This window comes from Danio rerio, chromosome 2 (genome assembly GCF_052040795.2).
Source record: "Danio rerio strain M-AB ecotype USA chromosome 2, GRCz13ab, whole genome shotgun sequence".
Classification (NCBI taxonomy): domain Eukaryota; kingdom Metazoa; phylum Chordata; class Actinopteri; order Cypriniformes; family Danionidae; genus Danio; species Danio rerio.
Window position 1 is genome coordinate 32,123,224 of NC_141022.1, and position 24,362 is coordinate 32,147,585.

At 37.1% G+C, this 24,362-nt stretch overlaps 1 protein-coding gene across 20 annotated transcripts in view; it reads right to left on the minus strand.

The window, feature by feature from the left end:
• The window catches only part of LOC147837115 (uncharacterized), a 533,045-nt gene that overhangs the window by 283,930 nt on the left and 224,753 nt on the right, over positions 1-24,362 (minus strand). For 14 of the 20 annotated variants that reach the window (XR_015478584.1, XR_015478578.1, XR_015478579.1 and 11 more), the window contains one exon: positions 473-704. Coding sequence is in view for 2 of the 20 variants with exons in the window: in XM_087240969.1 (XP_087097095.1) it covers positions 627-704 (78 nt within the window). In the remaining 18 variants the exon portion in view is untranslated. The remainder of the gene's footprint in view (positions 1-472; positions 705-24,362) is intronic. The other 6 variants (XR_015478588.1, XR_015478589.1, XR_015478590.1 and 3 more) reach the window with 1 other exon arrangement.

Sequence of the window (24,362 nt, forward strand, 5' to 3'; positions counted from 1 at the left end):
CACACCGGCTATTGCAGAAATCACCCCCATTACCTCTTGTGAAGTACTTTATTCAGTCATAAGCCCTTCAGATACTCATTCTGAAACTCTTTCAGATGCTGGGTTAAAATCTTAAGAGTTCATTTGCTGAGAAACCAGACAGGAGGGAAAGTTAGGCCTTAAACCACTTCATCTCTTAAATCAATGATAATTATGCAATAACAGAATGAGACTGTTCATTAATTTGTCTTACTGTAAATTATACTTCAAAAGTTCAGAAGTGTATCTATAATTTTTTTTTTTTTTTTTAAATCACTCATTAAGTGAATTTGGTGTTTTAATAACAGCAGGAAACACTACAGTGAAAGATTTAAGTACTTAATCTGAAGATTAAGTAGGACATATTATAGTTCCTTATGCATTTTTTTGTTCATGTGCCAGAAAATACAGTATTTCTCACAATTAAATGAAAGAGACAAATCACAGAGCCTACTTTACTTTGTGACTGCTTGTTTGACTTTGCCTTGCTTGTGTCATTACGATAATCCAATTCATTGTAAGTATCTCAGGTTTATCTGCTTCCATTTATCACAGAAATCCATGATCTTCCTCGCCTTTCCTCAGACCCATTTCTAGCCTCTCTTGGCTTAGATAAGGATACACTTTGCATCGCAGCCTCTGATTGGTTGACGTACTGGAGGAGTGAGATCGGGAGGGTGATGAGACTGAAAGAAATCGAAGCGAAAGTGAGTATCTGGCATAATGTGAAATAAAATTACAGGCACAAATGGAGCAGATAACTGTAAGTAAGCCATTTTAAGTGAATCTCTCTCTCTCACACACACACACACACACACACACACACACACACCACACACACCACACACACACACACACACACACACACACACACACACACACACACACACAGGCACACACACACACACACACATAGGCATGAACACACACAAATGTTTACAACAAATTGCATGAATTTGTGTTTGATCAAATAATGACAGACACACATAGTGTAATGTTTAAACCTTTTTTTTTTAAATCATTATTTAACCCTGCAAACATTGACCATATTGGTTGTGTTAATACAAATTGTGTAAATTAGAGTACATACTTTTATTGAAACGTTACAGTTACAGTTACAGTTAGCCAGCACCCAAAAACTTTTGGACATTTACACCTACCTAACTTTAAATAGTAAACCCGAGCGCCATTTTCACGCGCAAGTAACATAATAAACAATAGGTCTCAGAATAAAATGGTGTTAAACAAATAAAAATTCATCCATAATTCAACACTATTGAGTCTGTGGCCTAAATGTGTTCGACGGGGTGTTGTTCTGAGAACTCACTTTTTAAATAATTATAGCATTATAGGGTTATAGCATTAAGGCTGATTTATACTTCTGTATCAAGCGCAAGTGTATGCTCCAGCACAGCCATGGCCGGCGCAGGCGTGCACCTCTCAAAAATGTAACTACACGTCGCAATGACGCGTAACGCAAGCTCTGTGATTGCTCGGCTTGGAAGCGCTGATAAGTGTGAGTGGGACGAAGAGCCGCGCGGGTCCGTTGTAGCGAGTGTTTACAAGTGTCGAGTCCCGGAAAGGAGCTCCAGATGGAAAGTTTTGTTTTGTGCTTACCTCATGATTAAAGTTGTTGCACATCTCCCGGTTCCAGACTCAAAATAAATACGTTTGAACCACTTGTACATTAAAGAAGCCTTCAGAAAAAACAAAACACCAGCAAAGAAACTTAACACTGAGGAACATAACCACCTCACTGCCAACTAGTGTTTCGGAAGTGTTATTGCAGAGTAACACAAACAGCGCAGCACACGTGCGTTGCATGCACCGTGGGTCACGCCGATCACTTGACGCAGAAGTATAAACCAGGCTTTACACTGATGTATAGTTTGTCAAGATTACTCATGCTCTTTTTGATATAATCTATTTGTAAACACTGAAATGTGCAAAAACTGCACCCCAGTGCATCCAAGTCCTGACGCTGGCTAAGAGTTAACACAGTGTGACCATAGCTTAAAAACATTTTGCAGTTTGTGTACAATTCTGTAACAGACTTAAGCTGCGATCACACTGCACATTTCTCTCCATTGACTTCCATTCAGACGGACACGAATGCGCCACACCAGAAACGCAAGGTCATGTGGCAAGTTTTGCAGTTTGCTGCGTTGGAAAGTTCAAGCCTGGTGAACTCTGACTTGCAAAATCACATCACATGATTGCGTGAGATCAATCGAAGATCAAAACATGAACTTTCTGGACAGGAATTTAAAACATGGATCAATTACTTGTTTTTTTAAAGTGTAATCATCCTGTTTAATCCCGCCCCTTTTAGAAGCACCTTACGAAAGAATTTTACATGCTCAAACTCTAGTGTGACTGCAGCTTTATTGCAAAAGCTTTGTCACAAGCAGGGATCAAGGCGAGGGACAACAGGATTCAATCGCAGTTAAGGAAGATTATTCGTGCAGGCAAACAAAATCAAAAAACTTGTAGTATAGTACAAAAGGGACAATCCAGGAATGTAATCAAAAACATGCAATGGTCAAAATAGGCAACAAAACAGGATCAAAGATATAACAAGTCTGTGGTCAAAAATACAAACAGGAAAAAACAAAGAAACATCATGACAAGCATACTAACATTATCTCAACACAACACGTCAACACCAACGACTCCATACTGAAATGTGTTTGTGTGGTGAATAAGTAGTTCTTGTAATCAGTTCATGAAGCACTACAGCTGTGCACATGTAATCATCAGAGTTCTGGAAACAGGTGTGTGTGGTGCATGACAGGATTTGTAGTTCCTTAACACATCTGTAGTTCACCAGCGATCTGTCAGGAATGGATAGTTGAAGTTCATGACAACCCCAACTAGAGCTGTGAACCTACACTAGTCTCACGGTTTGGTTCGGTTACGATTATCATGCCATCGATTCGGTTCAATTCGATATTTCGGTGCATCACGATGCATTGACGGTGCTTTCCATACACAGTTTTATATTTTCTTCACAGCAGCATTTCTTTTATTAAAATGTATGAATATATTTATATTTATATTTGTAATACAATTTTGTCATTTAATACAAACAGTCAGATATATAAACTGTAACTTTAAACAAAACGAGCATTTAGCAAATAATATAAACAAATATAAATATCCAGCTCAATTTCTGATCCCCTGTTTTCTTACACCCCTTTGATTGGTCACACCCTCAACCAAAACTGTTGCGATTGGCTCTTGCGCGCTGCGCTCTTCACAGATGAGTGACACTGATAAGCGGCAGGCGGTAGCGGCGATCTCACAGCTCATGTATGATAGACACGGTGGAGAAAACTCTGCAGACACGCGCTCATTTCTGTATGCAAAAGTAACGCTGTAAAACAGCCGAGAAGAGAAGAAAAGCCACACCAGCAGGTCAAATGGGCCACTGTGTGTGTGAGAGAAAGAGAGAGAGAGACAGAGCGAGAGAGAGAGAGCGAGAGAAATGGAGTAGGCTACTTTCATTCTCTCGATCTCAGTGAAATAGGGGCTATTGTTGTATATGTCAGTGAAAGACTGATCCAGCAAACACACACAGTGAAATTGTGCACAGTTTATGAGTTTTAAGTAGTTAAAGCGCTGTAAATACTCGCGATCGCCCCTCTCGTGACAGATCGCATATGAGGTAAATGACGTCACTTATAACCGGTTATGATTATTACTGAACCGATACCGAATTGTCCGCGTCTGCATCGCAGTGCACCGAAGAAACGATTTATTATGACACCCCTAACCCCAACCACATTTTCCTACACTAGACACTTTATACAAAAACGAAAACACTTGAAACATTGGAAAAACTCTTTGTTCATGGAGCAAAACTTATATGGCAATTGTATGCACTTTCACCTGAAAACACCTTCACATAAATCAGAACATGAATCGGTCTGTGCCTTAGCACTACGAATAATTCAAATGCATCAGAGCAGCATGGGGGAAATATCAGCTTGTGTACTGCAATTAGTGTCTTACCAGTCCTGTATCACCATACCACTCTAGATCTTGACAATACAGGACAGATCCTTGCATTTCTAGACGCACATTATTCAGTTGTGCAGAACAGACCAAAGCAGCCCAGGTTTGTGACCTGGGATAATGTTAGTCTCCACTGGGCGGCTCTAGTGTGAGGTTGGATAAACAGCCATTTCACAGCTCTTTACCTGCCTCCTTACAGCCTCTTGGTGGCAGTGATAAAAATAACGCTGCCATAAATAAATGACGTTACTTACGGCAATAGATTTTTCAGTAACAAGTAATCAAATGAATTACCGCTTTGCTTGTTACAATGCATTACCGTTACTGTCAATAAAATCTGCATTACTCTAACTGAGAAATCTGAAGTGGTTTTCATGTGAGCAGCCATAGGAACTATCTTTCTCTGGGTTGTGTATGTGTGTGTTCGGGGCTGGGGCAGAACCCGTAACCAACCAACATTTGTGAACGTGGTGTAACTGAAAAAGTAATGACTGGCTTAGATCAATCAGCACACACAAGTACACACACAGTCAGTCACACACACCAATGACCAGAAGTCAGAATGATGGCAAATCCAACAAAATCAAAGATAGTCTTTACAAATTGGAAATACAAACACTAATTTTCGCTTGTCTTTCACATGTCTTTTCACATTCAGACCCAACGGTTCAACTTCGATTTTATTAATCCTGGACTAAAACATACGAATTCAATTGATCCTGAATTCAATGTTGATCCTGTACTATCAAATACATTAATTTGTTATTATTGATCCTGGGTCATCAAACATATAAATTAACTAATGTTGATCCTGGACTATTTAATTTATGTACTCACAAATGCTGATCCTGAACAACCAAATATATAAATTCACTAGTATTGCTCCTGGACCATTATATATATAAATTCACTAATGTTGATCCTGGACCATCAAGTTTATGAATTCACTAATGCTGATCCTGTACCATCAAATATTTAAATTCACTAATGGTGATCCTGGACCTTCCCACAGATGGGTTGTGGCTGGAAGGGCATCCGCTGCGTAAAAACTTGCTGGATAAGTTGGCGGTTCATTCCGCTGTGGTGATCCCGGATTAATAAAGGGACTAGGCCGACAAGAAAAAAGAAAAGAAGAATGATCCTGGACCATCAAATATATGAAATCACAAATGTTGATTCTGGATCATTAAGTTTATGAATTCACTAATGTTGATCCTGGACCATCAAATATATAAATTCACTAATGCTGATCCTGGAACATCAAATATATAAATTCACTAATGTTGATCCTGGACCGTCATATATATTAATTAATTTACTAATGTTGATCCTGGACCATCAAACATATAAATTCACTAATGTTGATCCTGGACCATCAAATTTATCAATTTACTAATGCTAATCCTGGATCATTAAGTTTATGAATCCACTAATGTTGATCCTGAAACATCAAATATATAAAATGAGTAGTGTTGATCCTGGACCATCAAATATTTAGATTCACTAATGGTGATCCTGGACCATCAAGTTTATGAATTCACTAATGTTGATCCTGGACCATCAAAAATATAAATTCACTAATGCTGATCCTGAACCATCAAATATATAAATTCACTTATGTTGATCCTGGACCATTAGGTTTATGAATTCACTAATGTTGATCCTGGACCATGAAATATATAAATTCACTAATGTTGATCGTGTACCATCAAATACATTATTTCGATATCATTGATCCTGGAGTATCAAACATATAAATTCACTAATTTTGATCCTGGACCATCAAATATAAAAATTAACTAATGCTGATGCTGGACCATCAAATTTATGAATTCACTAATGATGATCCTAGACCATCAAATACATAATTTCGATATTATTAATCCTGGACCATCAAATTCATGATTTCACTAATGTTGATCCTGGACCGTCAAAAATATAAATTCACTAATGCTGATCCTGGACCATCAGAAATAAAAATTCACTAATGCAGATCCTGGACCATCAAATATACAAATTCACTAATGGAGTTTGCATGTTCTCCCTGTGTTCGCATGGGTTTCCTCCGGGTGCTCTGGTTTCCCCCACAGTCCAAAAACATGCGGTACAGGTGAATTGGATAGGCTAAATTAAATGGTGATCCTGGACCTTCCCAGAGATGGGTTGTGGCTGGAAGGGCATTCGCTGCATAAAAACTTGCTGGATAAGTTGGCGGTTCATTCCGCTGTGGCAACCCCGGATTAATAAAGGGACTAAGTCGACAAGAAAATGAATGAATGAATTAATGAATGATCCTGGACCATCAATTATTTAAATTCACTGATGTTGATCCTGGACCATAAAATTTATGAATTCACTAATGTTGATCCTGTACCATCAAATACATTATTTCGATATTATTGATTTTGGACCATCAAACATATAACTTCACTAATGTTGGTCCTGGATCATCAAACATATAACTTCACTAATGTTGGTCCTGGATCATCAAACATATAACTTCACTAATGTTGGTCCTGGATCATTAAACATATAAATTCACTAATGTTGATCCTGGACCATCAAATATATAAATTCACTTATGGCATTCTTGATCCAGTGCCGCCTGAGGGATCGGAGATCACGGTACTTCAGCTTAGGCTTTCACCCTTGTTCTTTACGTGCTGAAATTTTCCCAGATTTCTTGAAAATATTTAATTATGTTGTGCACTGTTGAAGGTGAAATATCCAAATGTGTTCCCATCTTTCTTTAAGGAACTTTGTTTTTATAAATTGTAATAATTTTTTTTTGCAAAATAATTTTTAAAATGTGTTTGATGTTAAACTGGCGATCCTTTAACAAGCTTTGCCCTTTAAGGACTAGACCTTTCTTGGATGCTGCTTTTGTATCAAATCATAATCACCTATTTCAAATCACATCATTATTTAACCAATTTATCGGATTACTAGCGCTAATTTTCTCCTGTCCCAACATTTTTGAAATGCGTTGCAAGAACCAAAAGTGGAATACATGTTTATTTTGAAAAAAAAATCAAATAAAAATAAACAATAAAAATCATGAGGAACACATTAAATATGGTTTGCTGTATTGTCTGCAATGACATTTTAGTCCAAGTAAATTTAGAAATCACTTCTTTTTTTTTTCTTTTTTTTTTGTTCGCTTTTTCCATACTGTCCCAACTTTTTATGATTTGGGGTTGTACTATCATTTAATAAACTGAAGCCCAACAAATCCATTAAAATGGTAAAATGGTGAACAAACTGGCATTTATAATATAATATAATATAATAATATAATAATATATATATATATATATATATATATATATATATATATATATATATATATATATATATATATATATATATATATATATTTTTTTTTTTTTTTTTTTTTTTTTGAGTCATTAAAATGAATAATTAGGACTAAAAAGTATTTATTGAAAGTAAAAAAAAGTAAATTAGTAAATTATAATAAGTAAAAATATTAATAAAAATAAAGTAAATAAATAAATAGATACATAGATAGATAAATAAATAAATATATATATATATATATATATATATATATATATATATATATATATATATATATATATATATATATATATATATATATATATCAGTATTTGTGTGACAGTTTTCCTCCAAGGATATCTGTGTAACTTTTTTAAAAAATTGGTGTTCAAGGGTTAAATAAGAGGACAATTTTCTCAAAATGACACACTTCACCTTTTATTCTCTACCCATATTGACTTATGGCCTCCTCTCATCCAGTTCCTTTTGCTTGTGAATAGCAGTTCGAAAAGAAACACTATTCAGCTGAAACTCTGCACACATTCTGTCATTTTAAGATGCTTTGAATCATCTTTACAATCATAGTAAAGCTGACCTTTATTCCTGCTCTGTGCCACCCATGTGCTCCGTCAGCACAACCACAATTTAAAGTGTTTTCCTAATGAATATCTGCAAGGTCAGTTTTAAAACTGGAATGGTCTTTCGTCCATACCTTGGGATGATTAATCAAAGGAATCTGTCAGCCCACAAAAGTCGTTGTGAGTGATCTTGTGCACTTTTAGCATTGTATTCGCCTGTGCTTTAGCCAAGTGTAATTATGGTCATGCGGTGCAGATCCGAATGCAGAGAATAGATGGATTCCTCGTTCTCTATGTGCTGGATGGAGAGTCAAGGTTAGTTTTTTCATTTCAGCCCTGCTTTGATGTGCTATATGAGCTGGATCAAAGACTACACCAATGAAGCTGTCCTAAGGCACAGATGCTGGGAGAAGTTCCAGAGCCACATGCTGCTATAAGTCACTGTATTACGACCCAAGAAAACAACAGCTGAACAAATAAGCATCAGTGAATTATGAAGAAATAAATAATTTAATTACTGTACATTCATTACAATTATTAAACAAGTGCAAATGTTTTTGTTTTTTTACATCCCTCAGCTTGAAATAATACACAATTTACTTCAGCGGCAAGACTTATATAAATTGTTATTTAAATAAATTATTTAATTGATTCAAATAATAAATAAATAAATATATAACTATCTAAATAAATAAATAAATAAATAAATAATCATTAACGTTATTATTATAATAAAATAATATCTCAAATAAATAAACTCTACATAAAGGGGCTACTGTATGCAGAAATTAAAAACCCTTATTCATGGCAACACTGGTGTCTGTTGAATATGCAAGCTCAATTGCACTGCTGAAAAAAAAAAATAAATAAATAAATAAAAAAAAAAATATATATATATATATATATATATATATATATATATATATATATATATATATATATATATATATATATATATATATATATACTGTCAAAAAGCTTTTTTCCTCACAATTCAGATTTTTCCCCCTCACAATTTCAAGACATGACATCACAATTGCATGTTATTAAGTCGGAATTGTGAGCTATAACAATTGTCATAAAACTAATCTTTTTTTCTCTCTTAGAATTGGACTTTATGACACAATTTTAAGCTTTATATGTTTCTAATGAAATAATTCAGGAGTGTTAGGTTTATATCTGCCAACTTTGGTTATTTTTTGCTAATTTACTAGTTTAAAATTCACAATTCTGTCTCAATAACCATTCCATGAAAAAAGTCCAGAACCAAAAGCCAGAAATCTGAGATATAAACTTACAGTGAGTACGTTTCCATGGACACCAATAATCCATTTTTTAATTAATTTAATCCAATTAAGGTCATAACCGAACTAAACAAAAATCTGATTAAGAAATGTGGAGTATACTGATTTTAGTCATGTAAAATTTTCTCCGCATTTAGCGATAGGAAAGTCTATTTACACACAGCTGTAAGATTTTAATGCTGAACGTGACATGAAATGCAATCAGTCTACAGAGATTTCCCAGTATTCTATGTTAAGCTTCTGTGACACAATCTACATTGTAAAATGTAGTTAGAAATTATGAGTTTCTCTCCTCTAAGGGTTTATTATGGAGCCTCTGTTGCCATCTTGTAGACGGACAACGTCAACCGTCTTTGCTCTGCTCAATGACAGGCTGATGGATGCCAATGCACTATATCTCCGAAATAGGCAATATGCTTATAAATAAACTGCATAGTTGTAATCTAAATGACTACATTCTCACCTAAAAAACCTCAAAAGTACATAATGTTGTCCAACAGCTGCAATATTTGTCAAACTGTTGAGTCTATTAATCTGCTGTCACTCTATGAGGGCGGAGTAATACAGAAGGGTGAGGAGGCTGTACGACTTCTGATATTGCAAAATATTGCTTTGTGTGACACATTGATTCAGGTATGAAGATTTTTTTTTTTTTTAAATTAGCTCAAATTTATAAAACCTTTTAAAGTGTGTTTAGACAACTACTGCTGTACTGCTGTACTACGGAAATCAGTAATACAGAGCTTCACTCTGAAATCAATCTCTTGTTGAAATCAACAGGAGCTACAGTCTCACTCAAAGTATGACAGAAACAAGATTGGAAACAGTAGATTCTGCAATAATAGTCCATTTCTGAAAAGTAATGTTATACTCTTCATCTCAATTTCTAACATTTAAAGTTGATATCATGAGTGCAGCCAACATACTCATCAGTTGAAGAAGATACTTATGCCACAAAAGGAACTCGGTTATCTCTCTTTGCCACCATTGACTAAAAATGGTAATTGTCTACAGAAAGAGCCCAGGTGCAGTGACATCCTGCTGGTTTACCATGAGCAACAGAATTGCCCAATCAAGGCAGAGCTCCAGCTGACAGGCCTGGTGAGGAAATTACTAACACTTGAGCAACAGATGGCTTTGGCCTCCACACAGTCTGAGTGGCCATCATGGATGCTCCAATTGGGAGGAGTTGGAAGAGATCCTGAAATATTCTCCACAAAGAGTTCTGCTCTGATTCCGGCACAGGGATAGGACTCAGATACAAATGTTACATCAGGTTCAGCTCACCTAAATGTGTCTACTTCTGTTACCAGGTGAGGTTTAAGAATTGGTTGTGCAGTGTGACATGCTTTCATTCCCCTCAGGCCTGTAATAAATTTGTTGAAGTACAAAGTGGCTAGAGTGGGCAGACTTCATCTTCACGCAAGTTTCCATGCACTACACAGAACATGCCGCATACATTTCAATGAATGTGCTATACACTACCTAATTGAACTTTCTCAGAAATAAGAGGGAAAGAAGGCGAATGCAGGGAATTACTGAATCCAATTACTGTACTGTGCTCTTATGTGAATTAGTCATGCATCCATACTGTGGCTGCTGCAAGTACTACGTGGCAAAAAACATTACATATAGTGTATAAACATTATATATATATATATATATATATATATATATATATATATATATATATATATCCATCATATTTTAGACAGCACAAATGAAAGAAGAGTTAAGAAATCAAAATTTGGTAAAATAATCCTGATTTTCAAATAATAATAATAATAAAAATAATAATAATAATAATAAATATAAATGATGCTCTAAAAAAAAAGAAAGTAATTTGATTTAATTTTGGGGTGACGCAGTGGCGCAGTAGGTAGTGCTGTCGCCTCACAGCAAGAAGGTCGCTGCTTCGAGCCTCGCCTTGGTCAGTTGGCGTTTCTGTGTGGAGTTTGCTTGCTCTCTCTGCATTTGTGTGGGTTTCCTCCGGGTGCTCCAGTTTCCCCCACAGTCCAAAGACATGCGGTACAGGTGAATTGGGTAGGCTAAATTATCTGTAGTGTATGAGTGTGAATGAGTGTGTGTGGATGTTTCCTAGAGATGGGTTGCGGCTGGAAGGGCATCCGCTGCGTAAAAACGTGCTGGATAACTTGGCGGTTCATTCTGCTGGGGCGACCCCAGATTAAAAAAGGGACTAAGTATGTTTCTGTGTTGATTTTAAGAGTTCAATAGTTAGGCAGGTACAACTGTCCTAGTAAATAAAATGAATAAATTAAATTTACGGTTTAGAATGGTCTGCAAAACAGAAAACTTCCAGTTGGTGGCAGTTTTTTCACTGAAAAGACTTCAAACACCTGTTACTAAACCAATACAATGGTCCCTCGTTATTCGCGAGTTACAGTCCGTTCTAAAAATAACCAGCAATAGGCTAAATTCTGCACAGTAGTCTGCTTTATTTTTAACAACTATAATAAACGTTTTAGGACTGTAAAACCCTTCACTACAGACTTTATACACTTTTCTCACACAAGCATTAACCTTTTTACTGCAGTCACTAATCCACAAAGCTAAAGCAGACTCCATCCTTTCGATGGTCTTGTTATGGACAGTTATGTTATTCCCCTTGTTCTTATAGTAATGAACTGAAAATTTATTTACTCTGTAATGGAGCTTTTAGGTGCTGCCACCAGTGCTTTTGGCGTCGCTGAACGTTTTCGTAGACATTGAGGGCTTTGTAGAGATACAATTTGCAAACATACAGTACAGTACTTCAAAGTTTCACTGCTAGCGATTAAAGATTTATGCAAATTTGGCATGCTGAACACATTTTTTACTGAACAGGAAACATGGGACAGATTGATTGACAGTGGTGTACAGCCAATTAAGACGCATTACACAATGCGCTGTAAACAAAGAATGTCAAATTGCACAAAAAAGCAAGGGATAATTGTATATATAAAAAATGTGCAAAAACTAAAAAGCAAATGAGCTTCAACAGCAGAAGACCGATTTCACTAGTCAGCCAGTTAGCTACAAAAAGCTGAGCTCACGATTTACAGGCTCACCAAAATTGAAAGAATGAAGGCTAAGTTTTTTTGTTGTTGTTGTTTTACTTATTTTTTTATTTTTTATTTTTTATTTTTACCTGGTCTGATGAGTCTGTCAATTTGATGGTAGAGTTTGGCATAAAAAACCAAGCAAAGTATAGATCCATCCTGTATCAATAATTTAGGCAATGGGTAGATTGTGTGAAGGATATTTATTTGGCACACATTTGCACCCCTTAGTACTGAGCACATTTTAAACACAACCTATCTGAGAATTGTGTCCATGCCTTTACAACCACAGTGAACTCCAACAACATTAGAAATGCTCATTAAGTGTTTCAGCCAATATGGTTGTGAAACCACAACGATACGTTTTACTGCAGTAAGTTAAAGGTGCAGTAGGTGATTGTCTTCAGAAACATTTTTTGTTGTGCTGGTTGAAAGTCTCTTCACAGTCCAATAGTAATGATTAAAGTAAATGATCTGAATGTGTTTATATGTATTTTTATATTCTGGGTAATGCATAAGACTAAATAATGTTGATCCAATTAAATATTGTCGGGCCGACATCTCCCATAATTCCGATAAGTAACTCAAACTGTCTGTCAACAAATGCAGATTTGGGCTTTTGTGCATGTCTGTTCACGCATATCCACGCATGTTCACCATTAGCATGTGCACCTCTGAATGAGCGCTGTGCATGCAAGGCTAGATGAGTGCTGCACATTCACAAAATGTGCACACGAGAGTCACATGCGTGGCAAAATCAAATGCTGAATTGAAACTTTTTAAAATCCTGAATCAATATTGGAGTTACTTTTGCACGCTGGAGAAAGGACGACACCATGGCTGAAGTATTTCTGATAGACAGGTAATATTCTGTTTTGAAACTCTTTTAGCTTCACGCAGAGCTGATGCAGATGTTGTTGTTATGGGTTAACGTTATATGCACAGACGTGTTGTTCAGCCACTGAAATCTCCCGGTGAAAGATTGATTTGACTATTTTAAGTTTCATAAGGTCCTTTTAAACCATTGATGATGTAGATTTATATTTAATTTAACAACAAAACATCAGTAAATAGCGCTATTCTGCCAAGCCAAAAAAGATAGGCGGTTGCTTTTATATTCACATTGGGTCATATCTGAACAATGACAGTTTGTGACGCGCTCCCGATATTGTTTACCATGCTACTCTGAATATTTGCTCTGAAATAGCATGTAAGTGTGGCTTAGTAGTAAGTAAAATTCTTACAGCCCGCCAATCCAACCACTACACATACTTTTATCTGGCGAATGACTTGAACTGGTCTAATGGGTTGTCTGCTGTCGTGTCTCGGTGGGCACGTTCGTGATTTCAGGAGGTGTGACTTTGAAACACAGTCCCTCCCCTGCCGTCCAAAGCTAATATGCTAACCGATTAGCATTTTGGCAGATCACCTACTGCACCTTTAAGTAAAACTAATGGTAAGAGGCTGAATGAGGTGAGCAACTTTTGCTCCTTTTCACACCAATGATATTCACAGGGATATATTATCGACAAATACATTATTTTGTGTATTACTTTGTGCTACAACACATAAATAACTAATGATAACTTGTCTGTGATTTGTAATCGGATACATTTTCCTCACATTTTTATTTAAATATGGACAACTTTTGTGTTGTCAGTTTGCACAGTAGCTTACTTAGTACAATGTTGTACCAAGTATCCAAACCAATATATCATATTTCGACTGTGGTATAGATGTGTATCATGGATGTGCAGTCAACAAATCTGCATGATGCCATCATGTCATGTTGGCCCTAAAACTTTCCAGTTTTGAAAGTTTTCTAGTGCCTTGTTGAACCTGTGTCTTAAAGAATTAAGGCAGCTCTGAAGGAAAAAAAATGGGTACCATGAGGAAATCTCATGAGTTGATTCCCAAATGAACTTCCAAAACCACTCTAAAACCAACTAAGACCAGCTCAGCTTATTTTAAGGAATTGTGTTCAGCTGGCAGCTCTTTTCTTAGAACCTTCCTCGCATTTACCACTAAAAGACAAACTTTACCTCAAAGACAAAAGTAAAATATTGACTCTTTACCGTTAACTTAAATCAGCACACTCATTCAGCAGCACAACTTCTCTTCACGCTGTATCTCGAAATGATCATTTGGAGAGTTCAAGAGTGAACTATACAGCCCCAGGTGCTGGAATTAAAGTCAACAGTAACAGGTTTAGCATCCTCAAGGGGGAAAGCATTGCACATATGGGACAAAGAGAACTGATAGATGCCTTCAAACCAAAGGAACAAATTATGCTAGTGCATGCAGTGGGGAATATGTTATTAAAGCACATCAATAAAAAATGAAAACCTTTGGGCCAGCTGTTACATTATGAGAGCATATGAAAACCCAACGTAAATGAGCACGCGAGAAGAACTCAACAGACAGAGAAATTGCGAGCCCTGTTTGCATTGCGCACAGCCTTGAGATCGTTGTGGCAAATGGGATCACCTACAGTGGAAAGTACTGGTGAAATATATATATATATCTATCCAAATAAAAAATGTAATGAGGCTCTCTTGTTTCCTCACAGTAAGCGTTGCACAGATTTATGTAGATGTCCCATGGCAATGCAGACTGCGGTGAGGGAAGGCTTTGATATCGCAGCTTCAGATCTTTATTTACCATGTGGCATTGTGTGATGGTGGGACTTCCCAATGGGTTTTGTGCTTCACGTTCTTTAATAAAATCCTGATGCGACTGGAAAATTATACTAACAAATAAACATCTCATGTTGACACCCTCCACATAATAGCATGTCGAAATCCACAATCTGATATCTCAAGCGATCCGCCAGTATGAGAGCTGATACACATCTTTAAAAAAAATTAATAAATAAAAATCACAAATGAACACAACGCGTACTTTAAGCAGGACAGCTTCTATTATGAGCTTGTCTTGATCTCAGTTACAGTCCATGTTTCTTTTACTGCGTGTTTTCATAAACACAGTCCACGACTTCAGACTTTTACCGTCACAGCGGGAAATCAGAAATCGGAGAGGAGGAGGACAGGCAGAGAGGAGTTAATTATGGATCATTTGTGAGTTTCCAGCTCTCTCTCTCCCTCATACTTATATTCATGCATACTGGGTCTAGATCAATACTGCACTTAAAGTGAACCGCTGTGCAAAATACTCATTTCATCTCATTTCAGCCTTATGGAAATCGCTAACCCATAGAGAAATGAACGATAATGTTACATGTTAGATGAAGTCAGAGTCAGATATTAAAAGAAATAGTTCAACCCAAAAAATCTAATTCAGCTGCTTGTTACAAACCTGCAAAATGTATTTTATTCATGAAACCTCAAAGTGGCTAAAAAAAATCATAAAAAAAGGAAGAAAAATTTAGCAATGTAAGAATGTATTTTACCAAACTCAGGAATTTACTAGACATTTCCTATACCAAAAAAACACAGGACATCAACTGGCACAATCTCATCTCTGCCTTCTATGGTCAGAAATTATACTTAATTTATAATTATATAATTTCTCTTTGAGAAATTAATGCTGTATATGATATATTTGTCAATTGGCTTTTTATTGAATGATTACAGTATGTAACCGCTGATATACATTTACCTGACAAAAAAATTTTTTTTGTGGAATAATAAAAATATATAATAAATATATAATAAATAAATAAATATATATATATATATATATATATATATATATATATATATATATATATATATATATATATATATATATATATAACTTATTTCTTTTTATTTTATTTTATTTTTTTGGAAATTATGCGGAGGCTATAGAGTATCTTTTTTTTTCTATAGCTCTTTTACAATGTAGATTGTGTCAAAACAGTTTCACTTATATGATTATAGTAAATTGAAACGGTGTCAGTCCAGTTTTAAAGAGTTTAAGTTCCGTTTTGTTCGCTTTAGTGTTGTTTAATTTTCACTGCTGAAAGTCTAAACACTGAAGAGCAAATCCATCGATGCGCAGCTCCACAAGTCCCAAACCATGCAAGCCAGTGTAATAAACAACATACACATATTAAGGAGCATAATTTAATGGAGAAGTAGGTACATCATCTTTAGACCTTTTAATTCCTGCCTGCCATTGGTTAAACAACTTGTATGAAAGTGGCTAAATAAACTACACTTTTAGTACGAGTGAGCAGAGGACAGCCAGCTAAAAGCTATTAAATAACCCTGCATTCTCTGACTAAACTCAGACTGACGAGATAGTGACCATGAGATCCACACAAACCCAGGGCATGAGATTCTTTGTGACATCAGGTCCCGAATGAATGAATAATTGAAAGCATGGAATCCAAGATAAATCCCACCTCTAAACTGATTCATAATCAATAAAAGTGATCAGTTCCTAATTAGTAGTATTTTAATCACTTAATACTAGAGCCGGGCAGCATGGTAGTGCAGTGTGTAGGACAATCGCCTCACAGCAAGAAGTTGGCATATCTGTGTGTGTGAATGAGTGTGTATGGATGTTTCCCAGTGATGGGTTGCAGCTGGTAGGGCATTTGCTGCATAAAACATATGCTGGATAAGTTGGCGATTCATTCCACTGTGGCGACCCCAGATTAATAAAGGGACTAAGCCGAAAAGAAAATTAATGAATGAATAATGATACTGGAGCCAGATTAAACTTTGAGCTGGAAACAAATTTACAGTAAATGCATTTTAACAAGGTTTTTTTTCTTTACAGAAATGAAAATACTTTTACACACACTGTTAGATTTAGCCTTTGGACCGATGGCTGGCTTGATCACAGGTTAACCAAATCTTTGAATCCTTTAATAAAAATGTCACTGTTATGCAAATATCAGAATCACAGAACTAAAAAGTGTAACTGAATCAGTTTTACTAACATGTCTTAAAAAAAATGAAGGTACCATCTTCTGCAGAGCACAAAAGTTGAAATAATAATTTGACCAATATTTACTGTCACAAATGTGTTAAATTCTGAAATGAACCATTATTACAAGTCCTGTAACTTGAATCAATTGATTATTTAAAGAGATTGTAATCAAAATAATAATAATTCACTGATGGATATGAAACTTTAACCACCATACTATTAATAAATAGGGGACCTTCATTTAAATCTCAGAATAAGAAATAATCATTTTGAAAAATATTAACAGTCACAGCTTAGTCAAACTATTGAATAAATGTGGATATGATTTATTGAATCATTAAAAGAATCAATCAAAATAATGACTCATTGGTTAATTTTAAGTCACTGCACTATAAAAATAAAGTAGGTTACTTTGTAAACTAGGAAATAAAAATATAATTATAAGAATTATTAATGTCACAGTCATATAAGTTTTGTGAACACAATTCACTTAATCATTAAAATCATCTAACTAACTGACAAACACTTTTGTTTGTTTGTTTGTTTGCTAGGTTTATACAAAGAAATTTACATTTTTAATCATCCAAGAAACTTTTGATTGCAGAAAATCTTCAATGATCTTCACACTAATAACAGTTCGAGCCTGCACAATTTATTCTGTTATGATAGTCATTGTGAGGAGCAAAAAACTGTCTTTCTGTCTTGATGTTGTGAAGTTTTTTTAAAGGATGTTGTGCCATTCACTGTGACACACTGTTAGATAAGACAATCCATTTGAGTGTTTTTAAGAAGTATATTAATTCATTTCAGAACAATCACACAATCATTATTACATTATTACTTCATAAAAATCCTTCTGCAGATCACAAAAGTTTTAATAATAATTAAGATCAATATTTTCAGGTCATAACAAGTTTACAAAAGTTGAAATAATTAATTTATTCATTTTCTTTTTCGGCTTAGTCCCTTTATCAATCTGGGGTCGCCACAGCAGAATGAACCACCAACTTATCCAACAGCTTTTTACGCAGCGGATGCCCTTCCAGCTGCAATTCATCCCTGGGAAACTCATTCACACTCATACACTACGGACAATTTAGCATACCCAATTCACCTGTACCGCATGTCTTTGGACTGTGGGGGAAACTGGAGCACCCAGAGAAAACCCAAGTACACGTACACAGGGAGAACATGCAAACTCCAAACAGAAATGCCAACTGAACCAGCCGAGGCTCGAACCAGCGACCTTCTTGCCGTGAGGCGACAGCACTACCTACTGCGCCACTGCAACGCCTGAAATAATAATTATGACCAATATTTTCAGGATATTGTGAAGTGATCTGAAGGATGTTGTGCCATGACATACTGTGAGATAAGACAATCCATTTGGCCTTTTTATAGGAGTATATTAATTAATTAATTAATTATATTAATTAATTAATTAAGTGCTTTTGCATTAAATGTTCCATGGAGAAAATATAAAATAGATGTCATCCCCAGAGTTTAACTAATATATGGCTTGCATTTCTGTCTGTTTTTCAAGTGAGGACTTTGACTATTGAAAATGAGTCACGTAGCCCACTTTTAAGGTTTATCATCCATTTTGAAGCTTGAAAGCTTTAGTCCTATTGCAATAGCATGGGAAAGAGTGACCAATTGACTCCAGAGTTTTTCCCTTTGTGTTGCACAGAAGAAAAGTGAGTTCTGGGTCAGTGTGAGGGCAAAAAACACACACACTGTTCATTTTAACACACATTTCTCCATCTGACTTACCATTAGCACACTGTGCATTTTTAATGAATTCAAATCTGTTCCATAATCCTGGGGCACGCACCTTGTGTTATATGTCTTCTGTGCTTGCATTGATCTCTTTTTAGACTCAAATTTTGAACACAGAACAACATACATGAACTCTTCTTTCATAAATAACACAGCTATAACCAATAGAAAGGAGACTTGCCCAGGGCTACGTTGTCAAAAATCCTACTGACAGGGGCCAGATAATTGATTTTTTTTTTTTTTTATAATCTCTATTTTATGTCTTCCACCACTATTTTATACATTTCTCCAGATAGCCTTGAGAAATATTGTGCAGTATCCAAGAGACAATCGATGGTTGAAAAAATACAAAAGCATTAAAATAATATTACTACATCATCTGAATGGCAACATAATCTAGCTTAACCAATAAACATATTCTCCTGTCCTCCTCATGCTGTAAGGGAGTAAGAAACTGATAAGATGATTAATTTTGTTAATTGATGGTACTATAATTTAATATTCTTAAATTATTTAGCACTGCCCTCAGGTGGAAGATTCAATTACTACAAACTCGACAAAGCCTACAGTATATGAAAAAGAAAGTCCAAATCATTTAATTTACTACTAAAATCTGCACTTGTGAGCAGCAGTGATTGAGAAAAGAGTTTGCTTCTGTTGAAAATTACTAAAATTATTTAATGTGCAAAAAAATAATATTTTAATATTAGACTTTGAGCACAAACACGACTTGAACAGGAATAAAACTTAGAAAGTAGAAAATGTTGGTTTCTAAAGGGCAAGAGAATTTTAAGATTTCATGCTCTCGAGAGCCAATAATGGATTTTACACTTTGTGGTCAGCATGCCCTAGGTTTATTCTAACCACATTAGTTTTTGCATAGTTTTGTTTATGACTTTTAGTATAAGGGCACATTGAGCAGTCTGTCCACGTTGGAATCTGTTTAATTCAGCTTGCTAATAGTGAGCTTGCACTTAAACTATTGCAGTTTCTCTGCTTGACTTCCATAGTAGGATAAACAAATAATATAAAAGTCAATAGTGACAGGTTTCTGACCCTTTTCAATATATCTTTTTTTTTTTTGAAAGAAACTCAAATAGGTTTTGAAGTGAAGGCAGAATAAATGATGACTTACTTTTTGGTTTTGGGTGAACGATCCTTTTAACAGGAATGTTATTAAGCACCTCGAATTACGAACTGTGTAATTATTTGAATGCACCAATTGACTGTACTGTCAGTTACTAAAACAAAACACACTCTATTTCATTTTTAGCTTAGCAGTTTGGAATCACTGTTGCAGATTTACATCATTTTCCTTTATTCCTCAGTAAAGTATTAAGACATTTAAAAAATGTATAATTAAAAAAAAAACGGTCTGTTGTGCTTGGTCTACCAGTTAACATTACACGTCAGAAACCAAATGTCCATTGTCATATATGAATTTCAGCTCTGGGTGCTTCCTCAGCACTTGTAAACATAGTGAAATGAACAGTAACACCAGCTTTTTACAGTGTTAATTAGAGCATGGGTTCTCCTTTAGAAGTGCATGGAAAGTGCATTTGCTTTCACAGAAGAGAAAACAGCATCCTCTCCACAACTGGACAACAAAACACTAACTTTTTTCAGGACTCAGCTACAACTATAGTGTTTGAGAGTGAAAGAAGTTCAGCAGACCATAGGTTGGCATTATGCAGATTTGTTACATGCATATACAGGTTTATCCAGAAAGTACAACTAGAATTACTGACATGTTAAAGGATGTTCAAATCCATGTATAGTGCACTTTTGCCTCATTTTCACAAAGTGGTGTGGTTTAGTTCAGTAAAGTACAATTTGGTATGGGTCACCCTGATCAGGCTTGCATATACACTGCCAAAGTTACCCTTACTAGGTAGGTGTGGTGTGTGCCAGAACATTGCAAACAACGTAGCTCTCATTTGAAGAATAAATCTGTATGGGTCTTAGGTACACAATTTAATTTTTCTTTAATTGTAATTATACGTTATAAGTGTGGCAAATAAGCCCTCATGCTTTCCATACATTCTAGATGGCCTCATCATTGTGAACAACAATGGAAGACATACAGCAGATCGTGTTATTGCTTCTTGGCAAGTGACTATTTGTAACAAGTAAGCTACAATCTTTAAACTTGGGTGAACCATGGCTCATTGCTTTGTGCCGTTATTGTATTATTACATTGTTGTGTTTCCACTATATATTTTAATATGACACTTTCTGTATTGTCCTTCTGTTTGGTTCTAGCACACGCTGGTGATGCCAATAGCATTCAGCAGAGTCTATCTCCACCCTTTTGGTTCCATTCTGTTGTGCTTAATATGTTTTAAAATGGTGGTATGGTATGGTTCACTATTTTGTTGGGATCTTTGACAATAGAAAAGGATATAATCGTGTATCACAGAGTGCAGTACTGAACCACAGCTCCAGTAAAACCAGGCCATTTAATCTTTAAATCTTTCCTGACCTTTTACATTCCAAAATAGCTATATTATACATCACATATAAAGCAATATCTGAAAAAGCACATTAGGGGCACTATCAGTAAGCCAAGCTTTTGAAACCATACAGCAATAGTAACTCCAAACATCTGCTGATGTTTGCTGTAAAGTTGTCAGTTTGAGTGAGATGTGTTTTTTTTTTTTCTTGCAGACAATGCTGGTTTGACAGCAAGTTGTCACTTGGAGTCTATAACACCACTGGGATGATAATTCTATAAAGTGTGCACTCCTTTTTAGTATGTGAGATTTCACAAACATTATGAGCAATTATAAGAAACCGCAATCATTCAAAGGCAGCTTAACACAGTCTGAGTCAGCTTTTAATCACAACACCAAGCAACCCCCCTTTAAACCTACAAACACATTTGTGGTTTCTTCCCCAAATCAAAAGTGAATCTGTTGTTCAGAAGGGACACATTCTGTCTCTGCAGTTCCTCAATATCACTAATTGCCAGCAGAGAAGTCTTTGGAAGAGTATGAGTGATAGAAGTGGCATGCATAATTCAGAGAAGTAGAGAGGAAGGGAAAAGAGAGTGAGAAGGAAAGCAAGAGGCTCTGCTGAACAGAAGTGTGTCTGTATCAGCACAGTGCGGTGTGTTTGAGAAAGGAGCAGCCGCAGTATGGAGACATGGCATAATTAGTTTGGGGAGACTGCAGCCTGTGGGGCAGGATTAGGGGTGCAGGAACTGAGCTAGCAGTGGTCTGTTAGAATAATACCACCAAATGAACTTGATACAAATGTTGTGATTATACATCTAAACCCAGTCTAACTGTAAGCTAATCAAGCCCCTTGATGGTTTGGGACATGAAAACAGTGAGTATATGTGACTTCTGACTGGGATGCCAATTAAAACTTGGAATTTTCATTTTAGCAGCTGCTTTGGGATAGAAAATGGATCGACTACAGCTTCTTTTTTAACTGTTCAATTACCAGAAAGTGCACACTCTGTAGCAACCGAAATTGCTGAAGATAAAGGATGCAACACTATAACAGTAGTGTTGTACTGCAGGTGTGTGGTCATCAGTAGACGATAGAATTAAGGGCTTAATGATTCTTTTTTTTTTTTTTTGCATGTCAAGTCGAGCTTTATTGTCATTATGCATCATTCCGTGAACATACAGAGGAAGGAAACAGCATTTCTCCTTCATAAGGGAACTCCAACGTGTGTCTGTAGTAAACAGACTTTTGGGAGTTCATCAGACAACCTATCTCTCAGAAGAGTAAGAGAACGGGCCAATGAAATGTCAATTGAATTGGGGGAGCTTGGCTCCACAGCTGATTCTGATGAGCCATTATCAGTGCTATATCAGTCAGCTGTTGAAGTCAGCTCACCAGAATTGTTGCGTCAGACCCGATCACAAGACTGAAGACACGCTATCTGCCAACCTGATTTCAAGTTTACTCACCAGTGCGGGAGAAGACAGGGCAGCGGTGGTTGATCTGGGATTCCTGTCTCCTGAGCGTTTTGCTGGTGTGCACAAAAGAGCAGTATCCATTTAAAGAGGCAGATTCCCAAAGAGAGCAACACAGTCAATCAACATGTCTTTTTCAAGACGCTGTTCTGACTGTGTGTTTTTGGATGCGGTGGTTCCTATCTACGGATGATGAGCAAGGGTATTGCATCACAAGTCTGGGGGTCCAGCATGTTGATGCATGTAAGCTCATGCTCTCACTGTGAGGGCGTGGCTGTTGCACAGCTGAGATCGCTGCTTCAGCCACCCCCGTCGCTCCCCGTGAAAGCGGTTAGCACGCTGGCAGATCTGAGGATCACAGTGGGGGTTTGTCCGTCACCTCCGGGCCCACGGAGCTCCCACTCCTCCACAACGTGCCTTATCTAAGCTTCAAGTGGTTGTGCGGTTCATCCTCCGGGATGCACATGTCTCCGCTTGATGACACCGCAGATCAAAGGTCCATCGCGACATCTGAGGGCGAGCTGTTGTGCTCAGATAACAGACCGAGCTCGCTTCCATCCTACGGGTTGCAATGCGCAATCACGGTTCTTGAATCAGACATAATGGCAGCACTTCCTAGGCTGTTTCGGCAATGTGGCTGGAGATGGCTTGTCCCCCAGTCTCACCACCGAACCAACTAGAGGGTGTGACGTGCGATGAGTCTTCCAGCCTCCATCCCCTTCTTCCCAGGGGCACATAGCGAGCACAAGCTGGCATAGAGGGGGTTTTACTCTGCCCGGTCCATGTGTGCTTCTGCCTTCACCTCCCTTGATGGCAAGGCGGCCAGTGGGTACGAAGCTATTCCTCAGGTGGTGGGCACCTCCACCTGGAGGGTTAAGCTGAGACTCCTGTCTATGGTGGGTGGGTTGTCTGTGTGCCTCACAGCCTAAGCCCACACTGCTGTGGGCCATGCCGCTTCTGGCCTGCACCACGGCCTTTTGGCTGTGCTGCACGGGGGCAGTTCTTCCCCAAGCTGATGCGTAAGCATCGCACAGTAATCGACTATGCTCTTATGACCCTCAGGTCAGTCACCTGCGCCCTGGGGAGGACGATGGCCACACAGTGGTCCGGAAATGCCACCCTGGCTTACCCTGGTAGATTTGCACCGGGCTGACAAAGTACACTTTCTTAGTGTATCCATATCCCAGGCAGGCCTTCTCGACGACTTTACCCAGTATTCCTCAGTGGTGAAATATCAGCATTGCATGATGGAGCAGATCATCTCTTGGTGGACTCGGAAAACTGCTCTCCCCATCAGACCCGTCCACGCTGGCTGTCCCTTGCTGAATGCTGTTTTCCCGCGACTTCAAAATGCCCTGCCGTCACAGCCCAATCCAAGGGCTAGTGAACACACTGTGCCCCTCCGCGAGGAGTTGACGCTCCTGTCACAGGTTAAGTCCAGTAATCTGACCATGAAGCGAACCTGAGATGGGCCGCTTGGAGAGGAGGAGAACTGTTTTT